This window comes from Calonectris borealis, chromosome 9 (genome assembly GCF_964195595.1).
Source record: "Calonectris borealis chromosome 9, bCalBor7.hap1.2, whole genome shotgun sequence".
NCBI lineage: Eukaryota > Metazoa > Chordata > Aves > Procellariiformes > Procellariidae > Calonectris > Calonectris borealis.
The window spans coordinates 1,727,660-1,745,374 of NC_134320.1; the positions used below are offsets into that span (position 1 = coordinate 1,727,660).

At 47.2% G+C, this 17,715-nt stretch overlaps 1 protein-coding gene across 2 annotated transcripts; it reads left to right on the plus strand.

Annotated features, from left to right (window-relative positions):
- The first annotated feature begins 619 nt into the window (after positions 1-619).
- Positions 620-17,119, plus strand: CLDN18 (claudin 18). Of its 2 annotated transcripts, none has more exons than XM_075157612.1 (5): positions 620-839; positions 14,077-14,241; positions 15,489-15,594; positions 15,947-16,057; positions 16,670-17,119. In XM_075157612.1, exons 1-5 carry the CDS (start codon positions 620-622, stop codon positions 16,845-16,847), a joined length of 780 nt encoding a protein of 259 aa, XP_075013713.1. In that variant the 3' UTR covers positions 16,848-17,119. The 2 variants fall into 2 exon arrangements, with proteins under 2 accessions (XP_075013713.1, XP_075013712.1); XM_075157611.1 differs by lacking the exon at positions 620-839 and adding an exon at positions 9,244-9,463.
- Positions 17,120-17,715: the final 596 nt, after the last annotated feature.

Genomic DNA, 17,715 nt, shown 5'->3' on the forward strand with positions numbered 1-17,715 from the left:
TGCCTTTCCCGTGGGCTCCTGGCCCGACCTCACCAAGCAGCAAGGTCCATCTGAGCATCTGCTGCAGCCGTGCACTGTCCTTGGCTATACGCTATCCTCTTTTATACACTATCCTTTGCTTAAATGTTTTGGTCGAGCAAACATCCCCAGACAGAGGCTTCTCCACTTGGCTCAAAAGCATCATCCCTGCCAGGAAAGGATTAGGCTCTCCATAATTTTTATCTGTTTCATCCGATTTAAGCATCTCTGTGATTGGCCTCCTGGAGCATGCAGTCGCTTCCACAGAAGCTCTCCCCCAGCTGTTTCAGAGGCACCCGTTGGTCCCCATCTGCCTGTGCCGGCTGCACCTCTGCCTGGAGGGAGAAGGTAAACAGAGAGTGAGGCGTTCACACCATGCGTAACAAATGGCTCTTGGTACCGAGCGAGGAAAATTATCTCACCGAAACAGATAAAGGGAAAGGGTAGGTTTGTGTGGTGCAGACCAGACCTCTCCTGACTCCCGTCTGTGACGTAGGCTGTGCCTCCAGCTAAAAGTCCCTTCTGCCCTGGCTGCCTGCCCCAGACCCGGCTTGTGGAGACTTGTGCACATCGGGGACCTGCCTAGCGAGCGCTCGGTGCCATGTCTGTGACGATTTGCCAGTCCATGGGCTTCGTGGTGTCCACGTTAGGAATAGGAGGCATCATTGCATCAACATGCATGGACCAGTGGAGCACCCAAGACCTGTACAATAACCCAGTGACGGCGGTCTTCAACTACCAGGGTCTCTGGCGCACGTGTGTCCGGGAGAGTTCCGGCTTCACCGAATGCCGCGGCTACTTCACCATCCTGGGGCTGCCAGGTAGGGTTTGCTGGCGGTGAGGGCAGAGAGGTGGGAGGGCAGAGCCACGGGCATGTAGCCTCCCACCTATGTTGCCAGAAGCTGGGCGTGAGTGGTGGTGATGTCCGATTTTTGGTGCAGAGCGGGGAACCCAAATTTTAGCCAAAAAGGACCTCAGGTGTTCACCCCATTTGGAGGACAGGTCCCTTGGAGGCACCTCAACCCAAACCCCCTCCCATGGCCAAGCTGAGGTTCAGCAAAACCCATTATAGCTCATTATGCATCAGGTGCCTGAGGTGTTGTCCAGGCAATACACCCTGGCAGTGGCTGCTCTGTGGGGGGATTTGTCCCCCGTGCCGTGGCTGGCTTGGGTATATAATCCTGCTCCAGCTGCATGGCTGTGCGTGGCTTCCCGCCAGAAACCACTAATATTTTTGGCATCAGAGAAGATCCTTTTCTAAAAGGATATGTCACAGTTCAGCTCACTGTATTTCTGTATGGGCTAACACCACCAGGCTGGATTTCTCCCTAATTCTCCTTTGGTTCCAGTTTTTTCTTCCACGGGTATCATTCCTGTCCTGGTTGTGCCTAGAGTATCTAGGGGTGCAAACAATTAGGTTACAACAGGATTATCTGGATTTCCTTCTTGCCTTAATACAGTGAGAAGAAAGGCACTTAGACTATTATATCCATCTAGCCTCTGCTTTGGCACAGCAGGAATGGAGGGAAGAAGCCAATTATATCAGCAAATCGTTGTAGGACTTCTGCAAAATGGCATTTCCAAAACACACAGAAATAAGCATTGTGCACAAAAATGGCTTCTTTCCAAAGTAGTCTATCTCTGTGCAAATCAAACCAGTATAACCCAATGCAGCTGTGGTTTCAGACACCAGTAGGAGGGGTGTTTCATCCCCTCGGCTGTATTCCATCTCACTCATCTCTGGATCCTCGTTCCCAACTGGCATTAGCTGTGCTGCAGCATCCCTACGCAGGTGCCAGGGATGCCCGTGAGCGTTTTCCTCTTGCTGGAGCCGTGGCTTTGAATGCCCTTGTTTGTTCACACAGAGTCTGGGGTGCAGATATGTGTTTTCCTAGAAGTACAAGGGCCTGATCCTGCCTGGGCATCCAGTTGTGGAGCCCCTAGCAAAAGCTGTGTGTTGTAGCAGGTACAAGTGAAGGCAGGATGACGTCCAAAGAGGGATGTCTGTGCAGGGCTTGTATTCGCACACTGCTATCACAGTCAGCAAAGCCGAACAGTTTCACCAAGGGAAAATGCGTGAAGCAAGGGGCAGGACAGGTTGGTAAAACTTGAATCCAGCAGGCTAATTGCTTATAGGTAAAGAGATTAAAGTTGTCATACGGGGAACAAATAGAGGTAAAAAAGCAAATCCTCCCCAAGCGCACATACACCCATCACACACTGCAGAACTTCCTCAGTTCTTCAGCTCTGAAAGCTTAAAATTACAGAAAATGTAACGCTACAGAGGAAGCAATTAAACTTTTCAAGTGTTCAGCTCTGGGAACTCTTTTAATATTTGAAGAAAGCAGAATACTTGAGATTTGGGATTTTTTTTGTTCTTTCAAAATACCTCCATTGCTAACCTCAGCGTTACAGTGAAAAGCTAGAGTTTTTTTGCAATTCCAAAGCCTCCAGACTGGTGTCTGTAGGGTGGGTGTTAATTCACTAAAATGGAAATACACAGCAGTTTTGGGGGAATGGATTTCCTTCATTTAGCAGACGGGCTGCAGGAGATGGGTCTGTCCCTCCTCAGCTCATCCAGCAGAGCTCTGCGGCTCCCTTCCAATTGCGGGCAGAAACGGGCGTCCTATCCTAAATATCAGGGTTTCTAATGAACCGGTCATCTTGGAGTGGAGTTACCATGTGTGTTTGCTGGGCTTTTTGCAGTCACCTATAAAACGGGATTTAAAAAAAGCCCAAAGAATAAAGCACAACCTTTAAAAATAAAGAGAGGTGGGACCCTGAACCCCCCGAAGTTGCTGTGCTCATCCTCAGTGCTGTTTGGAGGGTCGGTGCCTTCCCCGCCGCTATGGAAGTATATGAATATTTACGTTCTTTTGTCCCGACGAGATGATTTCTGTGACCGGTGCTATCAGCACTGCCCTACAAAGTGGGGTGGGTTTTTTTTCCTTTCTTTTTAATGAACAGGGCTTGCTCTTCTGAAGTCACTCCCTTGCTCTCCCCCCTCTTTTCCCTCCTGTTATATATTGTCTGACACTTCCAGTCTCTGGAGAAGCCGGTGCAAAAACAAGCGCCCCACTGCTGTGCTTTATAGATTGGCTCCGTCTCCTGAATTCATCTGCTCCTACAGGCGTTTCTTCCCACCCGCTGCCAGCAAAGGGCAGCTGTATCCCAACCAGAGGGGCAGAAAAACAATGTTAAAAATCAGGTTATTAATTTGCTAAGATATTATTTAAGCGGATCATCCCAGTGTTTATTTTAACCGTGCTGCATCTTGATCTCCATTAAACCCCCCTTGCTAACCACACCGTAGTTAATGGTTTGTCAGCATTTCCATTATAAACCCCTATTTATTATTCTGACAATGGCAATTTATATTGGGAACAATAGTGCCGTAGTGAATAAAAATAATAGGACTCTAGCAAAGCAGCGAGGTGACCTGAGTACATCAATGAAGTTTTGGTTTCTGAGGATTTTTTTTCTCAATCCCTTGCTCCCATAGCAAAGATTAAACTTGTCTTGCCCATCATCTATCTTCAATTTAGTTGGGAATTTTAATTTCAAATAAACTGAGGAAAAATCAAGTTAATAGACGAAAATGAGAAATAACACAGGTAGTTTATGGCTCTCGCCCTCACTGCTCGGTTATAAACAGTCTCTGGTGAAATGTGTCACTTGAGAACTAAACCTGTTTGTTCTGATTTTGCTTTCTCTTATTATTTTTAGCTGCTTGTTTTGGTGTGTCGGCAAGCCTTACTGTGATTGTATGGAGGACACAATCCGAATTTGAACACACAAATAATAGACAAATAGCAATAGCTGAGCTCTGGCAAGGCTGGTAGTTTCACCTAGTGCGGAAGTCACAAAGCACTTTCTGCTAAAAGGAGCATTTTTCAGTTGCTTACAAGTTTGCTAAACCACAATAACATGGGCCGTAATTTTCCTGTTGTCTGTCTTGGTCTCTTTTTTCCAGACCTCTTCAGCTAGACTGGTTCAGCCATTTTTGAAAGGACATTTTGTTCTCAAGTCAAAACCCCTTTTGACCCTTTCAGAAAGGCTGAAGCATCTCTCTGCTGTGGAACAAAAGGCTGGTGACTTGAAAAATAAGAATATTTTTGCTTTTCCAACAGCAAACTTTGAAAGTCTGAGAGCACCCTGTTAAACTTCTCCAACTAGTAAAAGGGTATGTGTTGCTAGAGGGGTCAGAGTAAAAATAGCCCATGGGAATGTAATCATGACTGTCCAGACTTTTGCATAAAACAACTGCTTTCAGTTTTGCTGGTGCAGGGTAGCAGAGATGCTTAGATGTTCCCTGAGGACAATTCATGTCTGGGAAGTCTTAATGTTGGCGTCTCTGGATTTTTTTTCTTCTATACCGATGTTCTGACAAGGTTTTCTTTTATTTCATACAACCAATACACATTTTGTAGCATAACCCTAGTAAAACCCTTGCTCTGGGGATTTTGGAGACAGGGCAGCCCACTGGCCAAGGAAGCAGCATTTCTGCTCCCTGGAACTGTTTCATGGCTGAAGTTTGTAAGGATGGGGACTGCTAATTGCTGTGTCATGATCTTCCACTGGTGATGGCCATGGGAAAGTCTCTTCCAAGCTCCGTTTGCTATTTAAAATCCTTTAACCCAGTCAGTTCAGCTCAAATTTTGAAATGTCTGCAGGCAACTGCTGTAACCTGCTTACAGTCTTTTGAGACCAGGTTGCATGCACAGAAGGTTTTAGATGGCCCAGGTGGGCTGGAGGCTTGATATAACCTACCAAGGACGCACATGAGGCTGTGGTGGGTTTGCACTCACAGTAGGAGCTGAAGGAGGTGTGGGGATGGGGAAAGAGCTAATGTGAGACCCTTAGAGAGGTCTCGGGCACCCTGATCCCCAGTGACACTCAGGGTGGGGAGACGTGACAGAGAGCCCAGCAGGGGATGTCAGGAAGCTAGATGCATGCATCACATCCTTGCTACTATCTCGTGCCTTTACACCATGAAAGGACGAGAGACATGAAAAATAATCCTAAAGGATCTGGGCTGAGGGCCAGAAGAGGAGCAAGGCAAGGGAAATGGCAAGAGGCTGTGGAGTTGTGGGGCTGGGCTACAGCTTATAGGCATGTAGGGGAGGATACAGCTTCATGCACCCCAGCTCTGCTGAGGGACCTCGAGGACCCTTCTGGACCACCTGAAGACCAATGGGGTCTGAGCTGGGACGGGGGCTTTCCATGACCCCCTTTCCCCATTGAGTTTCAGAAAGGCCAGTCAGCCCTTCTCGTGCTACGGACTGGTGGACCACACACTCCTGGAGGCTGTGGTCATCACAGCAATGGAAGGACAGAAAGAGAAGGGTGGATTTGCTTTGTTTCGGTCTGAACAAGCTGGAACTGACTGACAGGGTGTGAGCTATATTTGCAAATTTTAAAGTAAACATGAGCTGTAGGTGATTTTTATGGGAGAGGCGGTGATAACATTCAGGAGTTGCAATGGCCCAGTGAACAGTTTTGAGATAATATAGAGTCAACACCTGGGTAGATAAAGCAAGTATGAGCTGAAATAAAGGTTGCAGAGGGGAGCGGTCACAAAGTACCCTTCCTTCTCCTAGTTTGGGTAAACCGCTGGAGATGTCCCATACTCAGAGTGGGAGCCATGTTCTCTGCTCCTTGGTGAGGGAGCTTGCCCTTTGCAAGAACTGTCTCCCCACCATGTCCCTTCCTTAGATACTGCTCGGCATTACCACATGGCATGGCAAGCCCTCTGGCCCGAGCGTTCAACCACCTTGCGGGAGACTGAGCAACAGGCACATGCTTGGAGAGAGATCCCCATCCTTCAACCAATCCTGGCTGTAGACATCTCCCAGGGGTGGCTGGAAATGAGCATCAGGTTGTGGTAAAGATGCTTAGACGTGCTCTACAGCTATCCTATCACCCAACCACTTTTCAGGTTGTGCTCTGAGCCAACAGTTCAGATAAAACTCCCACGTGGTCTTCTGTTATTGGGCTGGGTGCTGGGAAAATGGGGTGATGAGTTTTTGGCAAAGGGAAACATATTTTTCCTTATCAAGAGTGGCTCAGAGACAACCAGTAAAAATAAGCTTAAAATAAGAATATTTCAGAAAGGCAGAGAAAAGGAGTTAGGGGAAGGTTTTTGATGGAAACAAGTTTGTGTTTTTTCTACAGAACTTTGCTTCAACCAACCACTGAGGAAGGTATTTGTGGGAGCTTTGGGTTCCCAGTGTTTACAAGTGTGATGCTAATCAGAGCATCAGAAATGGCAAGCAGCTAATGCTAGGATGGCTGGGTAGCACCTTAGGCAATATTCTTAGAGATGAGCAAATAGAACCCCCCCGCCCCAAACACAATAATCCTTCAAAGGCGACAACATCTGAGCATGGTTGGGTGTTTGTTTGCCTCTTAGCTAAGGACTGCAGCATGACCCTCGTTAGTGAAGTTGCTTTCTCAGCTCCATTTGTGGGGAAAGCATGTATGAGGTTTCAGGGAGGAATATACAACAGTGTGCTGGTTTATCCTTTTCAGAGACATGATTCAATCTGGCGCTGAAAATCAAAGCCCATTCACCTGGGCTTTCTTGCATACCTGGAGACTGTTGATGATATTTTTTGATTGCTCCACCATCGCTCTGGGGTTTCCATGCCCCTGAGTAAGAGGAATGATGAGAAGCAGCATCCCCCATCAGCATGAGAAAACTATATCCCCAAGGAAAGGTTAGCGAGGCAGCACTGCCTGGGTGGCAGACTCCGGCTCAGGGCACAATTAGGGGCACTCCAGGGGATGGCCCTCTTTCCAATAGGTGTGTTGGGGGGAGCAATGGGGTTTGGGGGTGTGAAATGGTGGAGGGGGAGAGGAAGAGAAGAGAACGTCCCTATTGGCTTGAAGAGCTGCTCCAGCGGCATGCAGCCGAAACCAGCAGAAAGGGTGGGGAAGGAGTGGTGGCTCCCCTCCTGGCAAAGCAAATACATGGGCATGGTGCACAGGAGGGTCACCTCCATTGGTATTCACGCAACCACCAGATGTCCAATTTAGCAGAAAAAAACAGTAATTTAAAAAGTGGTACAGGGTTTTGGAAAAAAAAAATCTGGAAAAAAATACGTTTGCCCTGTGTATTCTCCACCCCCGCCTTTTTCTTTTTCCTCCCCAGGGTTTATTTTTAGCTGTGACCAGTCCATGGGTCCATTTTTCTGTGCAGCCCTGCAAGCTGTTGCACACTAATGATGCAGGATGGCACCACCCTTGGGAATAGGGGTTATGTCCTGGAGGAATATCTGTCCCTGGGACATGGTTTGAAGTGGTCTCTTACCACTAGATGGCACGAAGGTGGCCAGTCCTGGGGCATGAAGAAGGAGAGGAATCCTGGAAAGCTGCTGAGGAGAATCAGGGCTTGGGTGCAATCAGCTTTTCTCGATTGGGACACAATTCTGGCTGTGGGGCAGTGAAGGATGGGATGGAGAGCTGGCCACATTACTTGTTTTAGCACTTATTTTCTCCCGGCTTCTAGGTCCTCCCCTGCCCTTGCTGTCCTTCCAGCTTCTAGGTCCTCTCCAGCTCTGGTTTATCACGAAGCGTTATCCAAGAGGAAGAATGTTAGTCAGCATGCCCTTTCCCTGGCTGAGGATGAGCAGCTCTTACCACCTCTGGTTCTTGAGGGCTCGCTTCTATGTTTTTTGTTCACGCTATTATTTTTGCTGGCAACTTCTGACCTTTAGATATGTTGGAGCTAGCCCTTCCTCTGATATAAACTTGCCAAAGTCAGTGGAAATGACTAAATTTGCATAAAATTGCTGGAAGCAAAGACATCTTGTGCCTGACCCAGAAGGGCTTTGGTGGCTGTGATTTGTGGCCACTTAGACATGTGAATTGTGCTCTGGCTGCTACAGCAAAGTCCAGTGCAAAAGGATTTCTCTCTGCTGCTCACCAGCTCGCTGCACAGCCACAAAAGCAAAAGAGGTGTCCTGGGTGGTCGTTCTCCAGAAGGCAGAAGCAACAGCCAACATGTAAAAACCCCATCGTAACTCATCCACCCACAGAAATCAGCCCCTCCTCTCTTCCTTGTGGCTTTCACACGGCGTCACAACCAGGCGATGGTATTGATGGTGCCTGTGGCACAGAGCGGTATCAGGACTGGTTAAAGCGGGAATTTATTTCTAGGTCAGGGCTGAAGTAAATCAGTCGGAGCAGGGTATTAGATGAGAATGGATGAGTGTGAAGTCTGGAAGGTCCTTGTAACTCACTGTGCTCCATCGGCAGAGTGGCACAGTGAATTTATATCGCTCCCCTGAGCCCAGCGCTTCTCCACCGTGCAAAGAGATAATTACTTTCCTAATTTTTATATCCCCCGCTCCTTTTTCCAGGACCATCCCCCCAGCCAGTATAGACAAGCACCTGTAAAAAGACACTTTCCAAATGGTCCCTGTACCCTCCCTCTCCTTGTCCCCACATGGGTTTCTGTGGGGCCACGTGACAGGTGATGGGGGTGCAGGCAGGAGGAGAACAGGGTTGCAGGAGCTTTGCTCGATCAGTTTGGGGCTCTTGGCTCAGTGCCCTGGCCATGGCCAGCATCTGAGGCAACCTTGGTGATGCTCAAAGGGGCTGCAAGGAGCAGCCGTGTCCCTGTTTGTTGAGCCGGTGGCCCTGCATCCTCCCGCAGAACCCACCGCTGGCATCCCTATCTATCACCGTGCCTCTTGTGCGGACTCCCACATGGGTGGCTGCAGGTAGAGATGTCCCTATCTTGGCCTGATGGCAGATCTTCTCCCCCTTTGCATAAGCAGAGGGACAGGGAGGTGGTGACCTGGGCTAGGTGCTGAGTTCACCTGGGAACGTGGTCCTTCCCTCTGCCCCTCTCAACATGTTTGCACCATGCCAAGCACGCCGGAGAAGTCCAATGGACAGCAAAGGGTTTCGATGGGAGGACGGCGCATGTTCCAAGTGGGTTGCCCAACACTCGACAAAGCGTGGCTTCTTAGCTGGGGAAGGACAAGCACTTTGAAAGGACAAAAGCTCATATCTCTGGCCCTGCCAGCACAAACCTACCCAGCGAGAGTGAAACCGGACTATCTTGCAAAAACACTTTGAGCAAACACACCGCTCAATGGAAAGCTTCTGATAAGAGCGGCTGCATTTCTGGTGGCTCAGTCAAGAGGACTTCGGTGCTCCCATTAGGTCTGCGGCTTCATCAGGGCTGTCTCACCTCTTCTCTCCCGGGGAGACACCATGTCCACAACCACCTGCCAGGTGATGGGGTTCATTGTTTCATCGCTGGGTGTTGCGGGGTGCATCGTGTCCACTGCCATGGATATGTGGAGCACGCAGGACTTGTATGACAACCCAGTCACGGCTGTCTTCCAATATCAGGGACTGTGGAGGAGCTGCGTGCAGCAGAGCTCTGGCTTTACAGAGTGCCGGCCGTATTTCACCATTCTTGGGCTGCCAGGTAGGGGCAATAGATGCATCAGGTTTAACCCAGGAGCTCTCCTGTAGCTCTGCACAGTTTTCATCCGAATCAGGAGCAGATATTTTAAAGCACTTTGCGTGGAATAAAATTTCCAGGCTACTCAGTGTACGAGCATAAAAATACGTGCATATTTGTTACCAAAATAATACCTTTACTCAGTGGAAGTTACAACCTGGAGCATGTGTAGGTGATCTCTGGATGAGCTCTCGGGTTCAGCTCCGTTGCTGGCATAAATCAGCACAGCTCCACTGATGTGAGGAGAGTGAGTATGTTTAAACCCACAGATATTCTGTCCCTTTGAATCGAAACACAAGGAAAAGAGCTGCATGCAATTTTGCATTGTTATCAGAATAATGGTTTCTACAGAAAACTTCACGTTACCTGGGGAGTTTTAGTGGTTACAGAAGTAGATTGCAGAGGGGTATTACTGTCTTGTTTGCTTGCTTACTTTACAAAAAGAGCTGTTTTACCCACCCCGCTGCATGCCAGGGTATTCCAGTGCTCCTGAGCTAGCTGGACCCGTGGGAGGGGAGCTCGCCATGCCTCCCTGTGACCTGTCCTGCCTGTGCCCTGCCAGCTAGCAATAAATTCGGCCTTGAGAGTGTTTTTCCCTCTTGGTGCACAATTGCAAATAGGTACAAGCAAGCACTACTGTACAAGACATCAATAGATGCCTTTCACGTTTATTGATCAGTGTAGAAGAAAGCACGATGCAGCATGTATCCTGTATCCTCAGGGATGCCAACCTTGCTTCCCTACTGTGAGGCAGGAGGGAGTGCTTTGCTGAAGACCAGTGTGTTGGCTGCGGTGTTTGCTTTTTGAGAAAAGCCCGTGACCGTCCCGAGGGGTGCGATGGAATAAATGTGTTTCTGTACACCCAGCTTCAGGATTGCTAGGTGACTTCTTTTTCATTTGGAGGAGCAAAAGTGATGTTTGGAGTCACTTCTCCTATGGGACCATTTGTTTTAAAGAACAAAAAATATATTTATTAAACTATATATACAAATGTTAATCAATATATATACATATCCTTATAATGCTGTGTGTAAGTGATTGTGTTTTAAAAGAGCAATGAGGCAATGGTAACCATCATTTTGATGCCAATTTATCATAATCAAGATTTTACTTTTTATGTTATTTTTAGGTAACATAACAATAAGGAAATGTGCAAAGCAGTCACAGGCATTTTCTGTTGTGTCTTAGAGATATTCTGTCAGTTTTGTTCTCCTTATGTGTCCGTTTAGTTGATGAGTACCTTAAAACATAAAGAAGGAATGTCCCTGCTTGAATTTGGTTAACTTAAAAACCTCATTTTTCCCCTAGATTTCCTATATTCCATTAATTATAACCAGTCATAAAGTTAGATTTCCACCTTTGCATTTTGTATTAGTAACAGAAATGCAGGTGATATTAGGTTAGATGACTTTAAGTTGTTTTACTTCACTCACCCTTCACTACTCACAGCAACGCTGGGGAAAAAGACAACTCTCCAGTTTCACTTACGTCTGAAAAACACAGTGATGCAAACTGTGGTTTCAGATCACTGACATTTATTTTGGTGAATAAGCTTGCATTTTTACTATTTTCCGTGCACACCATCCCTTCGTATGGAAACCAGGTGTGCAAAATGAGCAACTATATATATGCAGGTATGAAGCAAAGTTATCCTACCTCATGCAAAATGTGTATGCAAAACAGCCAGTAGTTTCTGTGCTTGACTTTATAGAATCATAGAATAACAGAATCATTATGGTTGGAAAAGACCTCTAAGATCATCGAGTCCAACCGTCAACCCAACCCCCCCATACCCACTACACCATGTCCCTAAGCACCTCATCTACATGGCTTTTAAATACCTCCAGGGATGGGGACTCCACCACTTCCCTGGGCAGCCTGGTCCAAGGCCTGACCACTCCTTCAGTAAAGAAATTTCTCCTAATGTCCAATCTAAACCTCCCCTGGCACAACTTGAGGCCATTTCCTCTCGTCCTATCGCTTGTTACTTGGGAGAAGAAACCGACCCCCACCTCGCTACAACCTCCTTTCTATAGGGCTGTTTGCTACCTAGCGCTCCTGATACAATTTCTTTTCCTTAGTCTCCTATTTTGTTTGTCTAAGCCCTTCCGCTCCTTCCTCCTAGGGGAGGTCATTCACCTTTGGAAAGCAGATCTATTCAGAGGACTTCTGATGGATGCCAAAATTCACTTGAAACTGCAGTGCTCTCTTGCCAAACAGCTCTCACTTTCAGTCCTATGAGCCAAGTGAAGAGGCCTTCATGCCACAGCAGACCTGGGAGCATTTTCTTCTCCTTTCTGTCCCTTTGTGGAGATGGTGCATAAGTCAACCTCATGGAGAGAGGAATCGCTGCTGATGGCTGTTTTGCATTTTTTCTGGTGTGCCCTGCTGTGTTCCTCTCTCTCCCCTTTCCAACAGCTGCAGATTGCTCCTTTTCAATGGAGATTCACCACACTTGGACTTCAGTACTCCAGCAGAAGTGCAACGTCCCAGGAGCTGCTTGGCTTGGCCTGCCTGTTGTGTCCTTCCACGGGCACCCAAAGCACTAAGAACATCTCTCCTGGGAATCCACAATATCCCTGTGAGGTCTTAGCTCAGGGTCACTTCTTGAAAGGTTGAGACCACCACAGTGATGGCACCTAGGAACCATAAGGTCTGTAGGAAGCATCCCAGGAATGAAGGACTGCCTTGGGGACAAGGACCTTCCATCACGATCCATAGTGTCCTATGCTGCCCTGGAGTATCAGCCTCTCCTGCTTGCCCTGAAACAAAAGGGGTTGCAAAGAAATTTAAGTGACTGTAAAGACAAATGAGTATTGTGATTTTCTTCTCTTTGCAGCTTTCTATTTGCATCAGGAGCTGCGTGAACAACCTTTGAGGGCTGATAAGGCATATCCGCCAGCTTCTTGTTCTCTGATGAATAATAACTAATGAGCTCGCACCTGGGGGCTGATGAATGGGAGATTGAAAATCCCAGGCTCGTTAGCACTTGTTATCAGCCGATAAGGGCAAATTGAGTCATAAGAGCAGCAGCCCCGGTGGGACTGCCAGATGGGAGAAGGTGGTGTATTCCCAGCCTGTGGGATGGCAGGCTGCTGGCTTCCTTGACCGTCATGGTGCCAGTGCGGTTCTGCTCGGGTTCGTGGTACCCCACAAGCAAGGAGACCCACACGGGTACCCCAGCACCCACCCTTGCCCTCCTGGGGAAGGTTTATAAACATTTCCCTTCTCCCTCCCTGTGCAAGACCAGCAGGGTCTACTCCCTGCTCTCCTGCACCAGTCGGGCCATACGGGACACTTGGGCACCATGGCCATCCGGGCCAGCCCAGAAAAAGTGGTGATAGGCAGGCTCAGTGAAGCCCGTGGGGCTGCAGGATATGTTCCCTGTCCCCTCGGTCGGTCACAAGCCCATGTCATCTTCCCTGAAGACAGTCATGTGCGGGGAGCATCAAAGCCAAACCCAGGGCTGCGAGAGCTTATGGGAGGGCAAGAAGAGGCTGCAATTCATCCCAGCCAAATCACAACAGCCCTTGAAATACTTTCGACCACCCCCTCCCAGTGCTCTGCCAGCCCTGCCGCCTTCTTGTCTCTGCCAGGGACGCGTGCACAGGCGGGGAGGAGACGTGTCTGGGGCCAGCACTGAATTGCAGGTGAGATGGGATATGTGCCACCTTATTAGAAAATCATCTTGGTATTCAAATGCATGGCCTTTTCCCTTCTCTTTTCCATTTTAAAAGGTGCAAGTTTCCCTTTGCTTTTTCCCCTACTTTTCTACTCCGGCCAAGAAGAGTCCGGAGGGTTTTTGCTTCCTTCATCTGATTGACAGCAGCGCTCCGCTCCCACAGGCATGACCCATCAGCATGACAACCTGCCTCCAACCAAGCATTCCCACCTTGGCAGTAGGCTGCTAAACAGATTCAGGGCTAGGGTATTTGCATGTTGTATTAATGAACGTGGACAGATGTATACAGGACTGATATTAAAAATAACCGTGGAAAGGATATGCTGGGGGAGGTCATTGCCGAAGCGTTGTTGCTCTCCCTTGGTGTATGTGTAATGTTTGTCCAGGTGATTTTCCTCTTCCCCTGTGCCATGCATTTTACTGTAAAGCAGGAAGATAAAGAACTTCACTTTGAGTCACGCAGTAGTTGGAAATAGAATGGATAGCTGGGTGGAGCTGTCTGTTTTCATTGCTGCTTGGGGAGAAAAAAAGCCTTTCTCAATCATTTCAGTTACGAAACAACTCGTGCTGATCCCGGCTATTCACCAGCTCAATTTCAGCTGAATAAATCATTACCAGTGCCAATGAACATATACAAAAATTATGTCGAAACCGTCAAACTCTTTCGGAACAGCCACATTTCCAGAAGTGTCCTATAAAAAAATCCTGAGAGTAGATCCGGTAGCCATTTTCCAAGGCATAGTCTTTGCTTTCAGCAAATGAATTGCAAAACATGTTCAGGGTTTTCTTCTTTAATATTTTTATTTTTAGACAGAAACAATCTTTAAAAACCTCCCAGGCTCTGACAAATATCATTTCAGTCACTCAGCATGGCTCTTGTCCATTTGTTTTGCAGGGATGTTCCAGGCTGTGAGGGCCCTCATGATCGTGGGTATTGTCCTGGGCATCCTTGGCCTCCTTGTGTGCATTTTTGCTCTGAAATGCATCCGTATTGGCAACATGGAGGATTCTGCAAAAGCCAACATGACTCTGACCTCCGGCATCATGTTTATTGTTGCTGGTAAGTGGTGTCATGTCTTTCATGTGTAAGGCATCGCGGTTGCCTAGAATTGAGGACTGGGCAAGTCTTCATGCACTTCTGGTCATAGATAGCAGATGTTCTGGAGCAACCCAAAGCATTGCTGCTTGCGTGAAGTTATTGGCATTTGTCTTCCAGCCTGTACTTCTGGGGACAAGTGGTTTCTCCCTCTGCTTAATAAAAGAAAACTAGAAGTTTGTATGGGACAGAACATGGAAGGCTGAAAAAACAGCCCACAGATAAAAAAGAAATTTAATCTCTTAATTTGTTATGTGTATATTTTTGTTATGTACTATTATATCCTTTATTTATACATAATAGTCTTACGAAGACTCTCAGGCTTTATACATAATAGTTTTATGAAGACTCTCAGGGTTGTAGTAGCCTAGCTTGTAATTTTTTAATACCTTGGTTTATCAGGGAGGCTGCGGGAATGCCTAGTGTTGCCCAGCTACCTCAAAATTGCAAATGCTTAAGAACATCACTTACAGGTTTTTCCACACTTTATTGCAGATGAGTAATCAAATCAAATCCATACCCTAATGAAGGGAAGGAGAATGTCCCTATTTAAAATCCTTACAGTTGAATAGCACTTACTTTTGCTGGGATAGGAGACATACAACGCAACTTAAAGATGTACAATAAGTACAAGCTGGAGAGAGGAAACCACCTTCTGCAACACAGCTTTAATTTTGCACTTAAAATCTATCATTTTATCGATCTGAGTCAGTGGGTTGAGAATTTGGCCAATGAGGATATTAGAAAAGCCCACCATGCATTCCCAAAGAGAGGGTGTCTAAAACGATGATGTGGCTGACTCTTGGGATGGCACATCCCTTGGTTGAGTTCACCCATTTCAAAACAAGGTCCTTAGTCTCAGCTAGCCGAGGAGTTGGGTACCCATGTGCCATGGTAGACCTGGCCCTTGGTCACACCTCTGGGGGTGAACTGGGGGTTGTGTTTCTTCCTAAAATAAGGGCTGCTTTCAGGACAGAAGTGTTAAAGACTGTGACACTGAAGTACCATGATAGTGACGGCTATATGGGGACCTGAGGCAGAAGCACCACTGATTGCTCAGTGCCTCCCCAGTGCCGTGAGTAATTGGGTTTCAGGAAAGACTCAGAGGTCTTGGTGGGCGTAGTGAGGATAAATAAGACTTGGGGTGCCCAGAAAAGCTGGAGTCCATAATTACTCTGTGTGTCTCAGTCCGCCCTTCTGTCTGATCTCAGGTCTGTGTGCCATCACTGGAGTGTCTGTGTTTGCCAACATGCTGGTCACAAAATTCTGGATGTCCACGGCCAACATGTACGAGGGAATGCAGAACATCCAGAACAGGTAGGCGATCATCTGGCTCGGGGTGCTCTGCAGTGCAGATCTCCCTCAGGGCCAGGGTGTGCTGCAGCTGAAGGAAAGGCAAACTCTATTAGTCTGGTCCCAGGACTTGGAAGATTTATTGAGTGTCTCTTATCTGCACTGGCGATAATTTGTCCAAGCAAATTGGCTGGGATGTCTCTGTTCACACAGCTCAAGGAGGAGGTGGAGAACCCGTTGAGGATGAGCCTGCAGGTGGGATGGTGCTCATGGGAACTTCTGCAGGGCCAGCGAGAGGATGACAATGTTCAGTGCATTTCAGAAGCAGCAGGCTGGACCACTGGTGTCTGACCAGCCACGTCTCTGTGTTTTGTAGGTACACCTTTGGCTCAGCCCTCTTCGTTGGCTGGGTGGCAGGTGGCCTGGCCCTCGTAGGAGGCATCATGATGTGCCTTGCTTGCAAAGGGCTGGTTCCAGAAGAATCCCGGTAAGCCTATCTGTGGTAGACATGGGAAGGTATTGCATGAAGCCTTGGGTGTCGGGATAACGTACAGCCAGCTCACCACATGACATGTCTATGCATAATACCCCTGTTGCAAGAGTTATCATGATGATACCTCTGTTTGCCCGGCATCATGGGTCAAAAGTGACCATTTCCCTTCCCTGACTACATGACTTGCAAACAAATAGAGCGGGCAGGAGACATCAACCTTAAAATCTAAAATTTGCAATGTGCTGGCTAAGTCAGGCCCATTAATTGCAGCTTTGATTGCAACTTGCATAGCAGATCATCAGCAGGTGTAGATTGCATCAGCTCAGCTATGATTTACATCAGGTAGGGTTTTGTACGCCTACATGGCTGGTTATTGCAGGTGGGTCCTTCACTCAACCAAGGATTTACTCATGGGAAAGAAAGTATAAGTTTATGAAAAAACATGAAAAAGACTTGCAGCCTGTCCACGGAGGGTTGGCTCTGAGCTCGTTGAGTGGCCTCAAGTGATGACACAGTACAAAGTTGCCTAAAATCCAAGAGCAAACAGGAGCACCGGGTAGTCACAGACCCTCCAGAGGCTGATGCCATCTTTTGTGTCTCTTTCAGTTACAAAGCAGTGTCCTACAACGCATCAGGGCGGAATATCTCCTACAGAACGGGGCCGATTAAGGTTGGTTCGGGCTACGAACCTGAAACGAAGACTAGGAAGGGTGCAGGGTATGAAGAAGCTGCTCGAAGCGAGGATGGAAGACGCTCGTACCCTTCAAAATACGACTATGTCTAGTAGACTTTCTGGGCTCGAGATGCTCTACCTTTTAAAAAATATTTTTCACTTCAGAAGCAAAGAGTACATGCAAACAAAGCAGTCTGTAAATAGGATTGTGTTTTCTATCATGTTTCCCCTACTCTGAGGTTGTATCCTACCTTGTTATGAACATTGGTTTTATTTGACTGCCTGTTAGTATGCCTACCATAAGGAGGTCTATAACAAAAGTAATGCCTTTTTATGCTCTCAGAGTAGAACAGTTTGCTCATATTTTACGTATAAACTCTGATATCCAGGACCAGGATTGTGCCTTATGCCCTTTTCTAATTCTTCTAATAGGTTAAAATTCCCATTTAATAATAGCCCAGATGTAAAAGCAATGTTACCCCACTGCCTTCTTCTCTTTGAGCAGGCTTTCATGCAGTTAGGCAATGTCATCCCCTACTTTCTCAGAGTTTGGAGAGTTGGACAGTATGCCGTGACCTTGGTGTCCTCTGTTCTTCAGAAAAAACAGTGTTTTGCTGAAATGGTAATGTATCTCTGCTCTGGTTTTGCCACCTGATTTTTTTTTGGAGCAGGTTGAAAAGCAAAAATTATAAACTAGTAGTCTCCTATATTATTTTGCTGTGTATTTTAAGTAAATTCAGTTGTGTCCCTTTGGCTGTGGCCAATGCATACAAACCCCATAGTCATGGCATTTTCCTCCCTGGTGACTGTTTCTACTCAGACACACCTTTGCTTTGCTGGTTGTACTACGATGCTGATCTGCTGCGATATTTAATCTGATTTATGTTACTTAGACATTTGCTACAACCCATGATACCAAAGTGTATTTATTTCTTCTGATCTCTCCAGGGAATATGTATAATCCATTGTTATTCCTATG